General features: G+C 41.5%; 1 protein-coding gene across 2 annotated transcripts in view; it reads right to left on the bottom strand.

Annotated features, from left to right (window-relative positions):
* LOC133474098 (synaptosomal-associated protein 25-A-like) overlaps positions 1-17,583 on the bottom strand; it is a 49,270-nt gene that overhangs the window by 1,176 nt on the left and 30,511 nt on the right. The window contains exons 6-8 of one of the 2 annotated variants that reach the window (XM_061765434.1): positions 6,190-6,307; positions 2,138-2,257; positions 906-1,050 (exon numbers count right to left, since the gene is read on the bottom strand). In XM_061765434.1, the coding sequence (XP_061621418.1) occupies positions 906-1,050; positions 2,138-2,257; positions 6,190-6,307 (383 nt within the window). Of the gene's footprint in view, positions 1-905; positions 1,051-2,137; positions 2,258-5,855; positions 5,974-6,189; positions 6,308-17,583 lie in introns of both variants that reach the window. The other variant, XM_061765429.1, reaches the window with a different exon arrangement.

Here is a 17,583-nt window from a genome sequence, read left to right on the forward strand (position 1 = left end):
ACAGTACCATGAAGACCAGGAGTTAGTGTTGGCTTGATCACCCACAAAAAAATATATTAAAAAAAAACCCTCCATCTTCTCCTCCATGCTGTTTTCACTATAGAACGCCATTAAAATCTTTTTTTGTTGGTGTCACTTTGCCATCATCTCTCCTATTGAATGTGTTGAGATGTCGTCAGAGCGTGCTGCGCACAAATTAAACATTTTACGAATCGGGCGCGCCTGCTGCACTTAGACCATGAACGGATTGGTCAACAGTGCAAAGCACTGTGCTATGTGTAGTTTGAAAGGCCTTTAAGTTTGTCGAAACAATCTTTTATTCAACAGCTAAAGTGGAACCCCTAAGAGTGAACAAAACGGGAATCTACCCCAATTTGCTCATATCATGGAAATAAAAATAATCCATTCCAGGGTCATGCTGTGGCCATCATAAAACCCATAGCAATGGTACAGCCAATGTTTCAGTGACATTCTCACAAGTGATATATTGTGTAAAAGTGACGTTTTAATACCTTTCTACAAATACAGTGGTACATTGACTTACCAGTGACCCAAAATTATTATTAGATATGAGCCGTCGAGTGGCCTATTTTTTTGCCTTGTGAAGCAAGTAATGAATAGTGGTCGGAGGGGATTGATTTTAACTATGCAATGCACTTTGAGATGCATACCATTGAATGAATGGTGCTCAGTAAATAAAGTTTGATTTGATTTGAGTAATCTTCTGTGAGCTGCCCATTTCCCCAAAAAAACCTTTCTTCCAGTCTCATATGACAGTCAAGAATGTTCAAACGTGACTTCAAACACTGCCAGTTGGGTTCAGAAACATTGTATGATGGCCATTCTTATTTCTATATTGCCCTGTGGTGGGGAAAGGGCTGGTTAATGACAAAAGCTTGTGTCACCTTCTCCATGATGCGGTCGATCTGGCGGTTCTGGGTGTCTATCTCCTGGCCCATGTCTAGGGCCATGTGACGCAGGTTGCCGATGATGCCGCCCACTTGCTCCAAGTTCTCGTCCATCTCGCCCTCGCGGGCGTCATCCGTTACCCTGAAACACACACATGCATGCACAGAAAATGTCACTTCTGAAAATTTGAAAAGGAAAAGTACAAAACAAAAGTATAATGCCCCATATACACTACAATGCAAGCTTTAAGTACATTTTATATTTGAAAAAAAATTACAAATGCAACGAAAAGCATAAAGCTCCATAAAGTGTGATGAAAGAAAGATAACAACAAAGGTGATGTGGGCAGTTTAAATGACCACCCAAAGCCATTAAGAGTGGGATGCCATGGATACCATGCCACCGCACCCTCCGCCTCTTTGCACGTCACTGTAATATGCCTATTTACTTTATATACTGTTTGGAAGTTTTAAAACACTAAAATGGACATCATGTACTCTATAAAATATTTGATTGATGTTATATTTCGCAAGGTTTGGGTCCCAAGCTTAGATAAAAATGGGTGAGTTGTGTCAGGAGGGACATCCGGCACAAAACTGTGCCAAACAAATCACGTGAGTGACCCACCGTGACGGGAGACAGGAGAGTGACATAAGAGGCATTTATCATATTGTATTATTGTTTTTAAATTTCAATTCCCCTAAATTACCCATGCATTTTCTTCTTCTTATCCAGTTTATTCCAAAAATGGCTCCCTCTTCTGTATTACTAAGCCTACTTATTACTATCCATCCATCCATCCATTTTCTGAGCCGCTTCTCCTCACTAGGGTCGCGAGCGTGCTGGAGCCTATCCCAGCTGTCATCGGGCAGGAGGCGGGGTACACCCTGAACTGGTTGCCAGCCAATCGCAGGTCACATACAAACAAACAACCATCCGCACTCACATTCACACCTACGGGCAATTTAGAGTCTCCAATTAATGCATGTTTTTGGGATGTGGGAGGAAACCGGAGTGCCCGGAGAAAACCCACGCAGGCACGGGGAGAACATGCAAATTCCACACAGGCGGGGCCGGGGATTGAACCCGGGCTCTCAGAACTGTGAGGCTGACGCTCTAACCAGTCACCCACCGTGCCGCTACTACCAGCATTTATATGCCACACAGCAACTTAATACAACTTAATAACAATTCACATACACACACACACACACACACACTTAGTTACCTGCGAATGAAGCCCCCGCTGATGGCCATCTGCTCGCGCTCGTCAACTACCCGAGCGCCAGGCTGGCTGTTGACCACGCCGTCCTGGTTGCTTCCCCAGGCTTGGCCCCCGCCCTTAATCCTACACCGCACACACATGCACACGTCACTTGTCGTACCAACCACGTGCGTGTATTTGTGTGTGTTAAACATGCATGCTGTACAACATGCATAAAAACAACAACAGTTGGCCTACTAGTAGCAACACACATGCATTTACAGTAGAATCTGTGCAATAATTGATCTGGGATCAATTGGCATCTGGGCCGCACACACATAAATAATAATAATAATAATAATGACAAATCACATAGAGAAGAGGACAAACATACAGAAACACAAATGATGCACACATAGAACATAGAAGGGGGGAGTAAAAAGGATGGCTGTGTCTATAAAAAGAAAGCCACATGGTTAGGTTCTGTGTGGGGAAATAACCAGAATCATAAAAACAGTGTGGGTGATGATTGACAGCAGGCCCTTCATTTCATCTGGATGCACACACGCACGCACGCACACACACACAAATAGTGTGGCGCACCTGGTTAGGCCATCAAAACATGTAAGACATCCATGTCACATGCTGTACTGCTTACTGTTGTAATTGAGCGTCGCAATTGATGTGGAATAATCTTAACAAAAATCAGAAATTCTTAGAAATGAATTTTATTGCCCCCTCCATCCCCTCAACTTTATGGACATTTAAAAAATATATTGTTATCTTTGGATATATCCATATAATAAAGACATATTTAGTTTATAAATAATACTTCGAATAAATTCATAAAAAATAATTTTAATAACAGGGATACGTAAACATACTTGCCTTTGATGTTTATATTTCAGCCATATTTATTTTCTTTTATGGAAATTGTTGTTTTTTCCTGTGATATATGAATACATATTAAATAAAATTTGGGTGGTTATGTAAATGTACTGGCCTTTAAAGGGCTAAAATCCCCCAAAGTATAATTATTTTTTTACTTGATCTGTAGAATCCAAAGACCTGTATATAGTAATAATAAAAACACCACAAAAAAAATTATTAATTGAATTAATGTTGTAGTCAACTATCGACTAATAATAATAAAATACGAGTTGAAATGTTTTTCAATTTATTTCATTGTTCTGTCGAAATTGTTTTTTATGTTCAATTTTTTCTTTTTTTTCCCCCAATAATAAAAATGAAAGAAAGCCTTGATTTAAAAAAAATATATATTCAATATTCGATAGTGTATGGTACATTTTAAGATGGAGTATTTTTAAAAGACGTGGAAATAAGCATAAATAAATCCTATTTTTACAGCAGTTATTGAGAACGTGACAGGGGTTAACCATGTGAAGGTTGAAAAGAGTGGTTGTAAGGATTGCTCACGAGATGCTCCGCACAGAATTTTGTTGTGATGCTAGCGTTTGACCCAAGGCTGCTGTATAAAAAAAGCACATTACATAAGAGCCCACGTATGTTTCATTAGAGCTACAGTATACAACACACAGGAATTCTTGTCAATACAGGTATAGTCTACAACCCCAATTCCAATGAAGTTGGGATGTTGTGTTATGTGTTTAAATAAAAACAGAATACAATGATTTGCAAATAATGTCCGACCTATATTTAATTGAATACACTACAAAGACATATATAGAAGAAGATATTTAATGTTCAAACTGATAAACTTTATTGTTTTTAGCAAATAATCATTCACTTAGAATTTTATTGCTGCAACACATTCCAAAAAAGCTGGGACATGTTTACCACTGTGTTACATCACCTTTTCTTTTAACAACATTCAATAAACATTTGGGAACTGAGGACACTAATTGTTGAAGCTTTGTAGGTGGAATTCTTTCCCATTCTTGGTTGATGTACAGCTTCAGCTATTCAACAGTCTGCTTTACGCTTCATAATGCGCCACACATTTTCAATGGGAGACAGGTCTGGACTGCAGGCAGGCCAGTCTAGTACCTGCACTCTCTTCGTAGTAATTTTCTCACGCACTTGTTCACAAAGAGGTGAACCTCGCCCCATCTTTGCTTGTGAATGACTAATCAATTCAGTGAAGCTCCTTTTTGTTCCAAACAGGTGTTTGATAAGCATTCCTCAACTTTCTCAGTCTTTTTTGCCAACTGTCCCAGCTTTTTTGGAACGTGTTGCAGCCATAAAATTCTAAGTTAATGATTATTTGCTAAAAACAATAAAGTTTGTCAGTTTGAACATTAAATATCTTTTCTTTGTAGTGTATTCAATTAAATATATGTTGAACATGATTTGCAAATCATTGTATTCTGTTTTTATTTGTTTAACACAACGTTCCAACTTCATTAGAATTGGGGTTGTATATTATGTTTAAATTGTAAAAAAAAATAATAATAATAAATCAAATAAATTATACTGTATTTTTTTATTTACCGTGCAATGAAAAGCACACATTTCCAGTTTGTGAGTTTTCTTTATCTATTTTTTTTATGATTAAAAAAATTATACAATAAGTTGAAGAAACTATAGTATACTGCAAGGTTTCGAAAAATTGAAAAGCATGCATCTCTAAATAGACATTTTTTCCTTTGAATAAAAATATATTGTTTTTACAATTATACAAAAAATAAAATTAAAATACAGTAAATGAGAGATTTAAAAAATTTTGAGATCCAGGTATCTGTATATATCAAAAATGTTTAATAAGCTGTAAAAATTGTGCATTTCAAAATTTTGAGTTCTTTTGAAAACCATATAAATACATGATCTTCAGTAACGTATTTATGTATAAAAATATTAAATTAAAACATTTGTAGCATTTGGCTCTCAGTTGGAGTTTTTTCAATATTAGAAAAAGAATAAAAAATATTAAATAAATTTTTTTTTTTTTTTTTTTAAATCAAACTATATTTAAAAGTAGCATATTGTTGCTGTCCAATAAATCCAATAAAAATGTTGTGAGCATTATAAAAAAAAAAAAGAACAAAATATGTGGCATTTTAGGAGGAGCAGGACTTTGATGCCAAGTACAGAAGAAGATGGCATGGTCCCTCACGGTTGGCATCAGTGCTCAGACATGGCGCCATGGCAGCCATAGTTTGGCTGCTGGAGGGTCTGCAGACTAAATGACATCATGCAAGCATTTGGCCACGTACAGGAGTTTGGCCAAAGTCCTACATGATGAAATCATGATACGTGAGGTCTAGGGTGATGGAGTTGGGTTATAAGGATTATGGGGTGGGCCGGGTTGGGGTCCGTGGTCCCTGCTGATGCTGCTACCTGAAGGAAAAGAACTCATCCAATGAGCAATGAAGGGCTTGTCTAAGGGGAAGCAGCCATCAAAGGCTGGAGAGAAAAATGAAAATAAATTAAAGAAAAAAAAATAATAATCAAACCCGTTGTGGCATTTTGTCTTATTTATGCATGCACGCAAGCTTTCACATGAAATTAGTGCAAGGGAAAATTTCACCACCTTTTCAGCCTGACCTTCATTTCACCATGTTTTAGGGCCATTATTTACTACAGCGACTTTGTCGTAGTTTCTTGCTCCATACGTTTGGAATATATTTGTGTGAGTAAGGGGCACAAGCTGAAAAGTAGCAGAATCTTCCACAGTACAAGCAACACATACATGCACGTGGTGCATCATCATCATCATCATGTTCTACAGACCCAAAGCAGGCCGCAGAAGTACACCACCTACTTGTTACACGGACATGAACACAGACCACAGAACTGTCCTAGATTGTTCAAATTCTTTTCTGCATCCTTCATGTCCTTATTGATCTGGTCCATCCCCTCCTCGATGCGCTCCAGTTGCTCTGATTACCAACACATTGACATTTTCACAGCAAAAGAGAAAAAGAAGAAAAAGGAGGAGGAGGAAGGTCGGAGGTTGGGGGAATGACAAAGGAGAAGAGACAAAAAGAGAAGAAGACTGTGACAAGAGAGACATCAGACATCACTATCACGACCATCACTATCAACATCACCAGCACTGGACAGGCAAGCGCACGTGGCTCCTGGCCGGTACCTACTTTTTAATACACGGGCATATGAGCCCACAGCACTGGCCTATATCTTTTAAATCTTTCTCGGCCTCCTTCAGGTCTGCGTTGACCTTGTTCATGCCCTCCTCCACGCGATCGAGTTGCTCTGGTGAGGACAAAGGCATGAGAGCATTGTCATTGACGTGGCTCCGCGCCAGTTGGCCGGACGCCTCAGAACCTCAGAAGGTTGGGGGGGGGGGCGAAGCGGGAGACAAGCTCAACGCCGCTCGTGCTAAGTGTGCAACTTTCTACTTTTGAGGGACTCCTCATGCCCCAAAACTCACCAATTTATGCAAGCGCGTGTATCGTGGTAAACATTTATGCATTTTAGTGGTCCCCAACACAACCATTCCCCCTAATATATTTACACATACATTGTAAAAAAACACATTTTTATTCTATTTTAAAGAAATAGAAATACATTTTTTAAAAGATTATTTTTTTTCAAAAGGCCAATTTTGATGAACTTTCATTTAAAAATAAAAAATTAATAAAAATATATAATTTTTCTAAAGTCAACTCAGACTCAAAATTCTTTAGAGTTTATTTGAAATAAAACAAGCATTTGGGATGTAATATTGTATATATATATATATATATATATATATATATATATATATATATATATATATATATATGTCTATATTGTGCCTCAGTCAACAAATTTAAACGCCAAGCATTCCTGAGTTCCAGGCCAAAGCTCAAGCATAGGAGCCAAAGGGCGCTAAAGTGCACCTGAACCCCCGCAAAGTGCACCCAAGCCACAATGAAGCCCCCACCAAAGTGCCCCTGAAACCATACGAAGTGCATGTGGGCCGCCATTGGATGCCATAATGCACACCACGTTTGGAGGAAAAATGGCACTGCACATCACCCTAAAAGCACCATACCAACAGTGAAGTTCGGAGGTGGGAGCATGATGGTGTGGGGCTGCTTTTCAGCAAATGGTACTGGTAAACTTCACATTATTGAAGGAAGGATGATTGGGCAAATGTACAGAGACATTCTTGACAAAAATCTATCCATCCATCTACGACGATGATGAAAATAAAACGAGGGTGGACATTTCAGCAGGATAATAATCCAAAACATACTGCCCAGGAAACTCTCAATTGGTTTCAAAGAAACACAATAAAGGTGCTAGAATGGCCCAGCCAATCAACCGAGTTGAATCCAATTGAAAATCTATGGCAAGAACTGAAACTCAAGGTCTATAAAAGAAGACCACACAAACGTCAAGATTTGAAGACTGCTTGTGTGGAAGAATGGGCCAAAATCACACCAGTGCAATGCATACAACTAGTTTGCTCACAATGCCCTGAGCTTGCGACAGTTCCTGGCCAAGAAGAACACGAGCAACCCCCCTACTCAGCCGACTTGGCTACTTGTGATTCTTTTTCAAGCTGAAGGGGACCCGTTTTGTAGACGTTGACAACATCAAGATGGCTGTGATGATGGAGCTGCGGCGGATCCTGAAAGAATCCTTTCAGGAGTGCATGAAGGCGTAGCAGAGAAGGCTGGGAAACTGTGCTGACTTCAGGTGGATTACTTTGAAGGAGAAAACTTGAAGTTTGTAGTTTGGATTTGCAATACATCTTTTGTGACACCAGTCCGAGAACCTTTCCGAGACACGGCGTATATATTTTAGGGATCCCAGGCACAAACCCAAAAAACTCACTTCCAGTTTCAGTTTCACTGATCAGTCTGAAATTGGGTGGACATATCTATCATCACAGGACACATGAAACAGTCCCTATGCTAGATGTCTACCAAAATTCATGTTGCTAAGTTAGACTGGCTTTGGGGGCTAATTTTGGGAGGATTCCAACCTACATGACATACCTCCTGTGCCTTTTCTGGCATGGGATTTTGCAACATTTTTGTCTTCTGTCAGTGTATTCTCTTTATAAAATCCGAGAGGCGATGCAGAGTCAATTTTACAGGGATTCAAACCAAACTGGCAGACGTTGCATCTTTTGGGGCATGGCTTTTTGATACTTCTTTCGTGGTTTTACTTATGACAGATTTGTCTACCAAATTTCATGTTGCTAAGGGAAACAACTAAATTCTTAATACAATTCCGAGAGACAATACAGAGTAAATTTTGGGGGCTTCAAATAAAAATGGTAGTCTTCCTGAGTATTTTAGGAAATTTTTCGAGACGTGGGTCTACTCTTGATAGCAAAATTCATGTTGCTAAGTGAGACTTGATTCAGGGACTGAATTATTTTTTCTTTCGTTTTCTACAGGCGCTACCAATTTTGGGGGGGATTCATACCCATGTGGCACACTTGCTGTGTCTCATCAGGCATGGCTTCTATAGACTTTTTTTGTGCATCTATCCATGACAGACAGGCCCACCAAATTTTCTGTTGCTAAGTGAAACTGGCTTTATGTATTTATTTTAAATTCCAAGAGGTGACACTGAGTCCATTGGGGGGGGGGGGGTTAAAACCAAAATGGCAGACTTCCTGTATCTTTCTGGGCATGAGTTTTTGAGAGCTTTTTGTTTGTCTACTCATAATGGGCATGCCTACCAAATTTTGTGTTACAAAGTGAAACTGATTTCGGTGTATGAATTTCTGAGCACAATACTCACTACACTTGTCACCACAGTCGGAAGGTGAGTGGAGAGCAATCTTATAATGGCCGTCTACAAATCACTAGCATCAATGAGGACCATTTAGATGTAGCTGCCACTCACACGGTCAAAAGGGCACAGGGCTATTAAAACTAATTCAAGGTCATATCCTCACGCTGGTTCTTTAATGGCCGTGGCTGTAATGTCCATTAGTTGAAAGAGACACTTTGTCCTCTGCGAGAAGAAACTTTTAAAGGGACAGAGATGTGTTACATTTCCAGTTCGTTGACACTGTACTCAAGATCTCAACGAGGGCCAGAAATGGTACCTTTTTTCATTTCCATTATCAGAAGTTACCAACCACAGCAGCTAGTTTGTCCTCTGTTGTTGTCCTTTGCTTATTTGTTCTTTTTTTAATTCAATGGTTGCTTCCACTTGCGATTGGCTGGCGACCAGTTCAGTTCATTGATTATTTACTGCAAATCAGATGTGCTAACCAGTCGGCCACCGTGCCTCACAGTTCTGAGGACAGGGGTTCAAACCCTGGCCCCGCCTGTGTGGCGTTTGCATGTTCTCCCCGTGCTTGCGTGGGTTTTCTCCGGGCACTCCGGTTTCCTCTCACATCCCAAAAACATGCATGGTAGGTTGATTGAAGACTCTAAATTGCCCTTTGGTGTGAATGTGAGTGTGAATGGTTGTTTGTCTCTATATGCCCTCCGATTGACCGGCGACCGGTTCAGGGTGTACCCCGTCACTCGCCCCGAAGATAGCTGGGATAGGCTCCAGCACGCCCGCGACCCTAGTGAGGATAAACAGTACAGAAAATGGATGGATGGATGGGTTGCTTCCACTGAGTTGTTACGCTCTAAAAGGGCCTATCTCAGTGGTGGAGACATTGTCGAGAGTGCCGATAGTGATCAGTCGCTTTTCTCTATAGTGTGTATTGAGGAGTCTCCAAAAGGTCTCCTTGGCGACACAGCTCATTTCCAGTAGACTCCAAAAGACGTCACTAAGACATCGCCGTAAGCAGTGGAGACTCGGGTTGCCATTAGGTTGCTAACTTGTCTCGAGGCCAGTGAGATAGGCTGTTAACGTAGCTAATTATGTAGCTTTTAGACTTATGTTGCTCAAAAAAGGGAGTTTAAAGGCATGATTGATAGATGACAGGTTTCTATTACTGATGGTTTTTGATTAAAGTCGTAAAATGAAACAATATAAACATCTTTTTTGTGATGCCACCATCACCATGTACCTGGGATGTGCGACGATAACCATTGAACAGGAAATGGAACTTATTTTGACATAGAAAAGAAGTTCACACCCATCGTTCCTGTCCTGGCTGCTCATCCAATATGGCTCAGGTGACACTAATGATTACATTTATCAGCGCTGAATGAATTTAACCTTGTTTTTGGGGGGTGGGTGATGGATACAGTGTGTTTTGCTTCTTCTTTGGCTTTATTGTGATGTCACTACAGCTTTGTTTATTTTTGGGGATGAGACTAGCTGCCAGATCGACAGGCGGATCAATGCAGCGTCTGCAGTGATGCAACTTTGTATTGGTCCGTTGTGGTAAAGAAGGCGCTAAGCCGAAAAGCAAAGCTCTCAATTTAGCGGTCGATTTACATTCCTACCCTCACCTATGGTCACGGATACAAGCGGCTGAAATGAGCTTCCTCCGCAGGGTGTCCGGGCTCTCCCTTTGAGATAGGGTGAGAAGCTCGGTCATCCGGGAGGGGCTCAGAGTACATCCGCATTGAGAGGAGCCAGATGAGGTGGCTTGGGCATCTGATTAGGATGCCTCCCGGACGCCTGACGATGAGGTGTTCCGGGCACGTCCCATCGGGAGGAGACCCCTGGGACGACCCAGGACACGCTGGAGAGACTATGTCTCTCGGCTGACCTGGTAACATCTTGGGATCCCTTCAGAAGAGCTGGAGGAAGTGGCTGGGAAGAGGGAAGTCTGGGCCTCCCCGCGACCCGAATCCTCCACATCAATATCTCGCATTTTCTGCAGAAGTATCGCCGTAACCTCTCCGGCATAATAGCTCTCTTGTCCACAGCTTCAAATTGTTTTAAACACCAGGCTGCCGTTATTGTATTTTATTTTAGTGTTATGTTAATTGTTAGCCCATGTGGCTGACTGTGGTGCTTGATGGAGGCTATGAGGTTGTTTAAAATTGAGAATGTGTCATTATCTTTCTTTTATAGTTACTTTCCAACTCCAACTCATAGTGGCAATGTACAGCTTGTAGCCTCATTTTTGAAGAATATTTACGAAATATATTAGCCAAGTGCTGCTTGTTGTCAAGTAAATGGAGCCTCCTGCTTGTTTCTCAAGTTTGGGCTTGCAAGTCAAAGCAAAAACTGGCCACAGCTTGGTCCTGGATGGGTTATTTCTATTCCCATGACTTCTGATGGGAAACAAAATGTCCTTCATTCCACAAGCCCAACTGTACCTTCAAGAACATAAAGTCCACGCGCGTGGGTGTGTGTGTGTGCGCGCGCGTGCGTACGTGCTTCTGTGTGTGTGTACATGTCAGAATCAAGTGCAGGAGGCCAGGTCTCATCAGCTTGGTGCTTAACATCTGCTCTTGTAACACTAAAATGCTGGCAACCATTAGCAGCTACCCTACCGCCAATGCAGTGTATGACTTACAGTATACAGCAAAGCAAAGCAAATTTATTTATCTAGCGCATACACAAGGTAACTCAATGTGCTTTACATGATTAAAAACATTTAAAAACAAAGAAAAAAAACTGCTTAGAAACATTTAAAACAAAGAGAGAAAATAAAAGTATAATTAAAACTGCGTACAGTGCAAGAAATATCATTTAAAAGTGGTCTAAAAAGCATGAGAGAAAAGAAGAGTTTTTAACCTGGACTTCAAAACATTCACACTTGGTGCTGACGTCCCTTCTGTTGGCAGCTTGTTCCATTGGTGTGCAGCATAATAGCTAAATGCTGCTTCACCAATTTTTTCCTTTGGACTCTGTGCTCCACTATTTGACCTGAGTCTGTCGATCTGAGTGCCCTACTTGGTTTATATTCCATTAGCATTTTTTTTTCATGTATTCAGGACCTAAACCATTTAGTGATTTATAGACCAGTAGCAGAACTTAAAAGTCTATTATAAAGCTGACTGGGAGCCAGTGTAAAGACTTTAGGATGGGAGTAATATGCTCTGACCTCTTTGTTCTGGTCAGAATCCGAGCTGGAGCATTCTGAATGAGCTTCAGCTGTTTAATGCTCTTTTTGGGGAGTCCAGTCAGAAGTCAATACAATAGTCAAGTCTATTTGAGATAAAAGCATGGATGAGCTTCTCCTGGTCTGCTTGACACATGCAAGCCTTCACTCTGGATATGTTTTTCAGATGGTAGAAGGCAGTTTTAGTAATTGATTTGATATGAGCCGGCACGGTGTATGACTGGTTAGTACAGTTTTTTGGTCAATTGTATCAAATTCTGACAAAGGAAATAGAGTTTTTCCTGTGTGGCTTCAGATGTAGTATCATTTTATCATTTTGCTGATTTGTGCTGATATTTAACCAGATGGATTGTATTTTTTCACTAAAACAACAAGCAAATTCATTGCATTTATCCACTGTTAGGAGTTCTGATTCGGGGGGGTTGTAAGCTTGTCAACCACGGCAAACAGAGTGTGAGTATTGTTGAAGTTCTTACTGATGAGTTCAGAAAAATGTTGCTGTCTAGCCCTGACTAACTATTGGTTAAAATTACAAAGACTTTGTCTGTAGAGGTCATAGTCAATTTGGAGTTGAGTTTTTCTCCACTTATGTTCTGCTTTGATTGAGAGGTCTTTACCATTATTGTGCTCCTCCACGGTGTTCTAGGTTGCCTTACAGTTCTTTTAAGAGAAGCGTAATACAGTGAACCCCTGCTTATCGCGGGGGATATGTTCTAATCTAAGTATTCCTTAGCAGCTGTTCTCACTTGCTCGTTTGCAGTACTCACAAAATAAGAGACATAACATGCTTGCTTCAAAATGTTAAATCTGTCACTCCCAGTTGAAATTTACTGTAAAACTGACACATAAAACAAAAGAATAGTAAAACATTGTAAAGTATATCTAAAGCTATAGTATGTAGCATTTGGTGCCCCCTAAGCTCAACTTCTGCATTACAACAAAAGAATAGAGCATTTGCTTCCATATGACGTAGCCAATGCATGTTATGCCCCTTATATGTGATTCTACAACATTTTTAGTATGTTTTGTAGGACATGCGTCATTTTGTGCCGTGATTTGCAGTGCGCCACCAACTAGGCCAGTGCGGGAAATGAATAGGGCATTTACTAAATATAAAAACTAACATGGTGACAAACAGCAAGATGTTAGAGGAGCTGAATGACTTAATCAGCATTGTGTCATCTCCTCTAGTAGTGGCTTGGGTGAAAATACCTTTTTTTTTTTTTTTAACAAAACGTGGATTATAGCTTTGAACATCAAAATGTTCAACCAAACTATATACAGCTGTGCCTTGATTTACAAATTATGAGTCGTAGTGCTGTCGATTTTTTACTTTGTGTTGCGAGCACAAATTTAGATGAAGGAAGCGAACTTCGGATCAAAGTGTGAAAGTACAAAGTGCCTTTAAAGGGACCAAAAAAAGTCTTGTAAATTTGACAAAACTCAAAGAATGTTTTTAAGAAGCCTGCCAAATTTGAATGAATGGGGAAAAGAAAAAATCACTATGTAAAATAAGGCTCTGAAATCATGAAAAATAAGGCCCACCCTCGTCCACTGAAGGCGTTGGAGATAAGCCCTTCACCTGTCAATCAAATACATTTTCTCGTACGCTCAGCGCTCAAGTGTCTGTAGTCAGAAAAACATGTGCCACTGTGTTTAATAAAGTTAACTTTCCCATGTGAGTGTTATGTGGGGACCCACACACAAGGCGCTGACAAATGACGCCTGCCGCAGTTGAGGGAGCTCATTAGCTCATTCGCGTGCAGGCTAGGGAACATAATAAACAGTTACTGTAATTGTCCCTTAAGTGTCTGTGTTGTGTGGATCTACGCGGGGCACGTGGAGCCAGGCTGCAGAGTATTGGATGGACCCGAATCCAGTAGCCCAGTCCACGAGCCCATTTGCGGCTAATAACTAATAGTCGCTAGTTACAGGCCACTTTCCAGTGGAGCTGTCGAACTCGCTTCGTGAGCCACACACGGGTCACCACAACAGAGACATTGTAGCCCAAATAACACACAACACTTCAGAGAAGATGCATTTTACGGGTTGTAAGCATAGCTTGATGGCTAACTGCTGCTGTAGTGGTAGAAATGGGCCAAGCTATTATTACAAAGTAACTCGCAATTACGGCAGATTGCCACAAACGGTGCTCGGTAATTATAAAGTGGGGGAGGGCCGACTGATGCTGTTCCCAGGTTGTGTAGATGCGATATGGTACTTATAAACCTTCAAACAACTGCTACTTTATCACACAGAGCAGAACACATTGAAACGGAGCATACAACAATACTCAGAGGAATATATTATCTCTGCTTGTACACTGTAAAAACCCATAAAAATAAATCGCTTAAAAACCTGCTATGTCGTGGGGGCACTGCGATAGTGTATAGTGGGGAAACGCTGTAATGCATCTTTGAAAATATATGTGCACAGTACTGTGCAAATGTGTTGGGCCACCATTACATGTTGTGTTGTTATAGCATGCCCAATATTACTAGAATGTGATTCAGGAGAATAAAAAATATATACACTAAAGTTACATTTAAATTTTATATATATTTTTTTCTAATGGACAAATTTGAATCAAAATATTTATTTGCAAACAATGAAGTACAATTAAAAGTAGATACCTATTTTCAAAAGGACAAATTTGAAAAAATATATTTTTAGTTCATCAAAAAATTATCAAACAAATTGAATTGCAGTGTACTTTTATGTTTTCAGTTCCTTTAACAGACACATTACAAGCTGTCAGCCTAAATTCCACAAACGAGGAAAAGCCGAGACAAGCTTGAGAGTCTCCAGGCCAGGTGAGGAGTCAAGAGTTTAAAGAAACGGATGGAGGAATAGTTATAGAAGCCATTTTCTCAAATAGATCCATAGACATATATGAATGTGTATGTGACCTAAATATTAATCAAAATAATTATAATAATAATAATTATTATTATTATTATATGGTATGACAACAATAGGCACGGTGGATGACTGGCGGACGACTGGTTAGAGCGTCTGCCTCACAGTTCTGAGGACCGGGGTTCAATCCCCGGCCCTGCCTTTGTGGAGTTTGCATGTTCTCCCCGTGCCTGCGTGGGTTTTCTCCGGGCACTCTGGTTGCCTCCCACATCCCCAAAACATGCATGGTAGGTTAATTGAAGACTCTAAATTGCCCCTCGGTGTGAATCTGAGTGCGAATGGTTGTTTGTATATGTGTGCCTTGCGATTGGCTGGCAACCAGTTCAGGGTGTACCCCGCCTCCTGACCGATGATAGCTGGGATAAGCTCCAGCACTCCTGCGACCCTTGTGAGGATAAGCGGCTCAGAAATTGGATGGATGAATGGATAATAATAATCGGACGTCATAACTTCCAGCTCCTCCCCTAAATGAAGCAAGCCTTGCGCTTTGCAGAAACGCCCCTTCCATTACCTTCCATGTGAAGACATCTCATCTCGTAACATCAGTACTCCCTTTGTTTAACCTTATTTTCTTGCTCCTAGTGTTCACTAGTGGTTTTCAGTTCATTACTTTGGCGGAAATTCATCAGAGACTACAGCAAGGTTGCGGCACCCCTCAGTTAACTCACCTCAACAACCTCTCAATTCTCATTGACCCCTGAAGCGGATGCAGCCGTTACTTGCCTGAAGCAGCTGTTCACCTCAGCTCCTGTGTTCGTCCATCCCGACCCTTTTCTCCAGTTTGTGGTCGAGGTGGATGCCTACAACTCAGGAGTAGGAGCCGTCCTCTCCCGGAGAAGTTCCAAGGATCAAAAAGTCCACCCCTGTGCTTTCTTCTCCCCTAAACTATCCCTGGCAGAGAAGAACTGATAATGTCGGCAACTGAGAGCTGTTGGCCGTGGTTGCTGCGTTTCAGGAGTGAAGACATTGGCTGGAGTGAGCTGAGGTTCCATTCCTGGTACTCACTGACCACAAAAACTTACCTATTTGCAGTCAGTAGAACACCTTAACCCCCGTCAGTCTTGTTGGGCACTTTTCCTTGGACGATCTCTCTGTCCTATCAGCCAAGCACCCATAACATTAAATAAGATGCTCTCTTACATGCATGATTCCCCTCAGGAGGAGCAGGACCCAGAAACGATCTTCCTGCTTCATCCAGGCAACAGTGTGGGATATCGGGCAGGCGGTTCTGCAGGCACAAGAACAAAGACCTGATCTTGGTTTGGGTCCCAGAGACCGACTCTACGTCCCAGAGCTGGTTCTCTCCCAGGTCCTCCAGTGAGGCCACTCCTGTAAATTAGCTTGTCATCCTGGGGTTAACTGAAGGCTGCAGTTCCTTCAGCAGTGTTTTTGGTGGCCAAGGAAGGCTGATGATGTTAAGTAGTTTGTTGCCTCCTGTTCAGTCTGCGCCAGAGGAAAGTCCTCCCATTGTCGGCCAACAGGTCTCCTGCAGCCCCTTCCTGTCGCCAGGGGCCCCTGGTCTTATCTGGCCATTGATTTCATCACGGGTCTGCTGGCTTTGAATGGAAACATTGTTATCAGTAGTGGATCGTTTCTCCAAAATGGTCCACTTCATCCCCCTTCCTTCAATTCTGGAGACAGCTGATCTCCTGCATACCCACGTCTTCAAGCTCCATGGTATCCCAGCTGACGTTGTCTCCCACCGAAGTCCCTAGTTCACCTCAAAGGTTTGGCAGGCCTTTTATAGAGCTCTTGGGGGTTCTTGCAGCCTCTCCTCTGGTTACCATGCCCAGTCCAATGGCCAATCTGAGGAAGCTAATCAGGATTTGGAGTCAGCAGTTCGTTGTGTGTCTGTCCACCATGCTGCACCTCCCCTGGGTTGAATACTCCCATAATTCCCTCACCTCCTCTGCCACTGGGATGTTACCCACCATGGTCACCCTGGGTATCAACTCCAACTGTTTCCTTACCAGGAATGAGAGGTTGCTGTCCCTTTGGTTCATGCTCACCTTTACCGTTGTTATGCTGTCCAGAGGTATGCCAATGCCTTCTTGTCCCACACTGGCCAACACAATCTCCAGCTGGCTGACAGACACCGCATCCCTGCTCTGGATTACCGTACCGGACAGGTCTTGCTCTCCACCCGTAATCACCCCCTTCAGGTGGATTCCCACAATTTTTCAAGGTTCATTGGGCCCTTCGAAATTGAGAAGGTGATAAACCCATGTGCTGTCCGCCTGAAGCTCCCTGGCTTTTTCTCAGTGACTTTTGTTTGGACTGATTGCTTTTTGTGTTTCTTTTTCAGCCCCACTGTGTAGAGAGGTCAGTCGCTGCCACGGCCGGTCCTCTGTTGCTTTGGTACTTTGTTTTTTTGTTTAATTCCAAGTTTTATTTACAACTTTGGAGTTAATGTCAGCTTTGCCTCAAACACCACACACATTGTTGTCATATTGAGTTTTATGGAGGATTAAAGCAATGTCAAGCATGTTGTCATTACGATTAGTGTGATTAATGTTGAATAGCCGCCAAGGAAAGCAGGGGGCGCGTTAGCCACGTCAGCTTAGCAAAATGTTCTCTGCAGCATTTTGTAGTAAATTGTACAAAAGAAGTTATATTATTCACATTACACGGTGCAAAATGAATAAATCCTCAAGCATGTAGTGTTAATATTGAC

Source organism: Phyllopteryx taeniolatus, chromosome 2 (assembly GCF_024500385.1).
Source record: "Phyllopteryx taeniolatus isolate TA_2022b chromosome 2, UOR_Ptae_1.2, whole genome shotgun sequence".
NCBI classification, from domain to species: domain Eukaryota; kingdom Metazoa; phylum Chordata; class Actinopteri; order Syngnathiformes; family Syngnathidae; genus Phyllopteryx; species Phyllopteryx taeniolatus.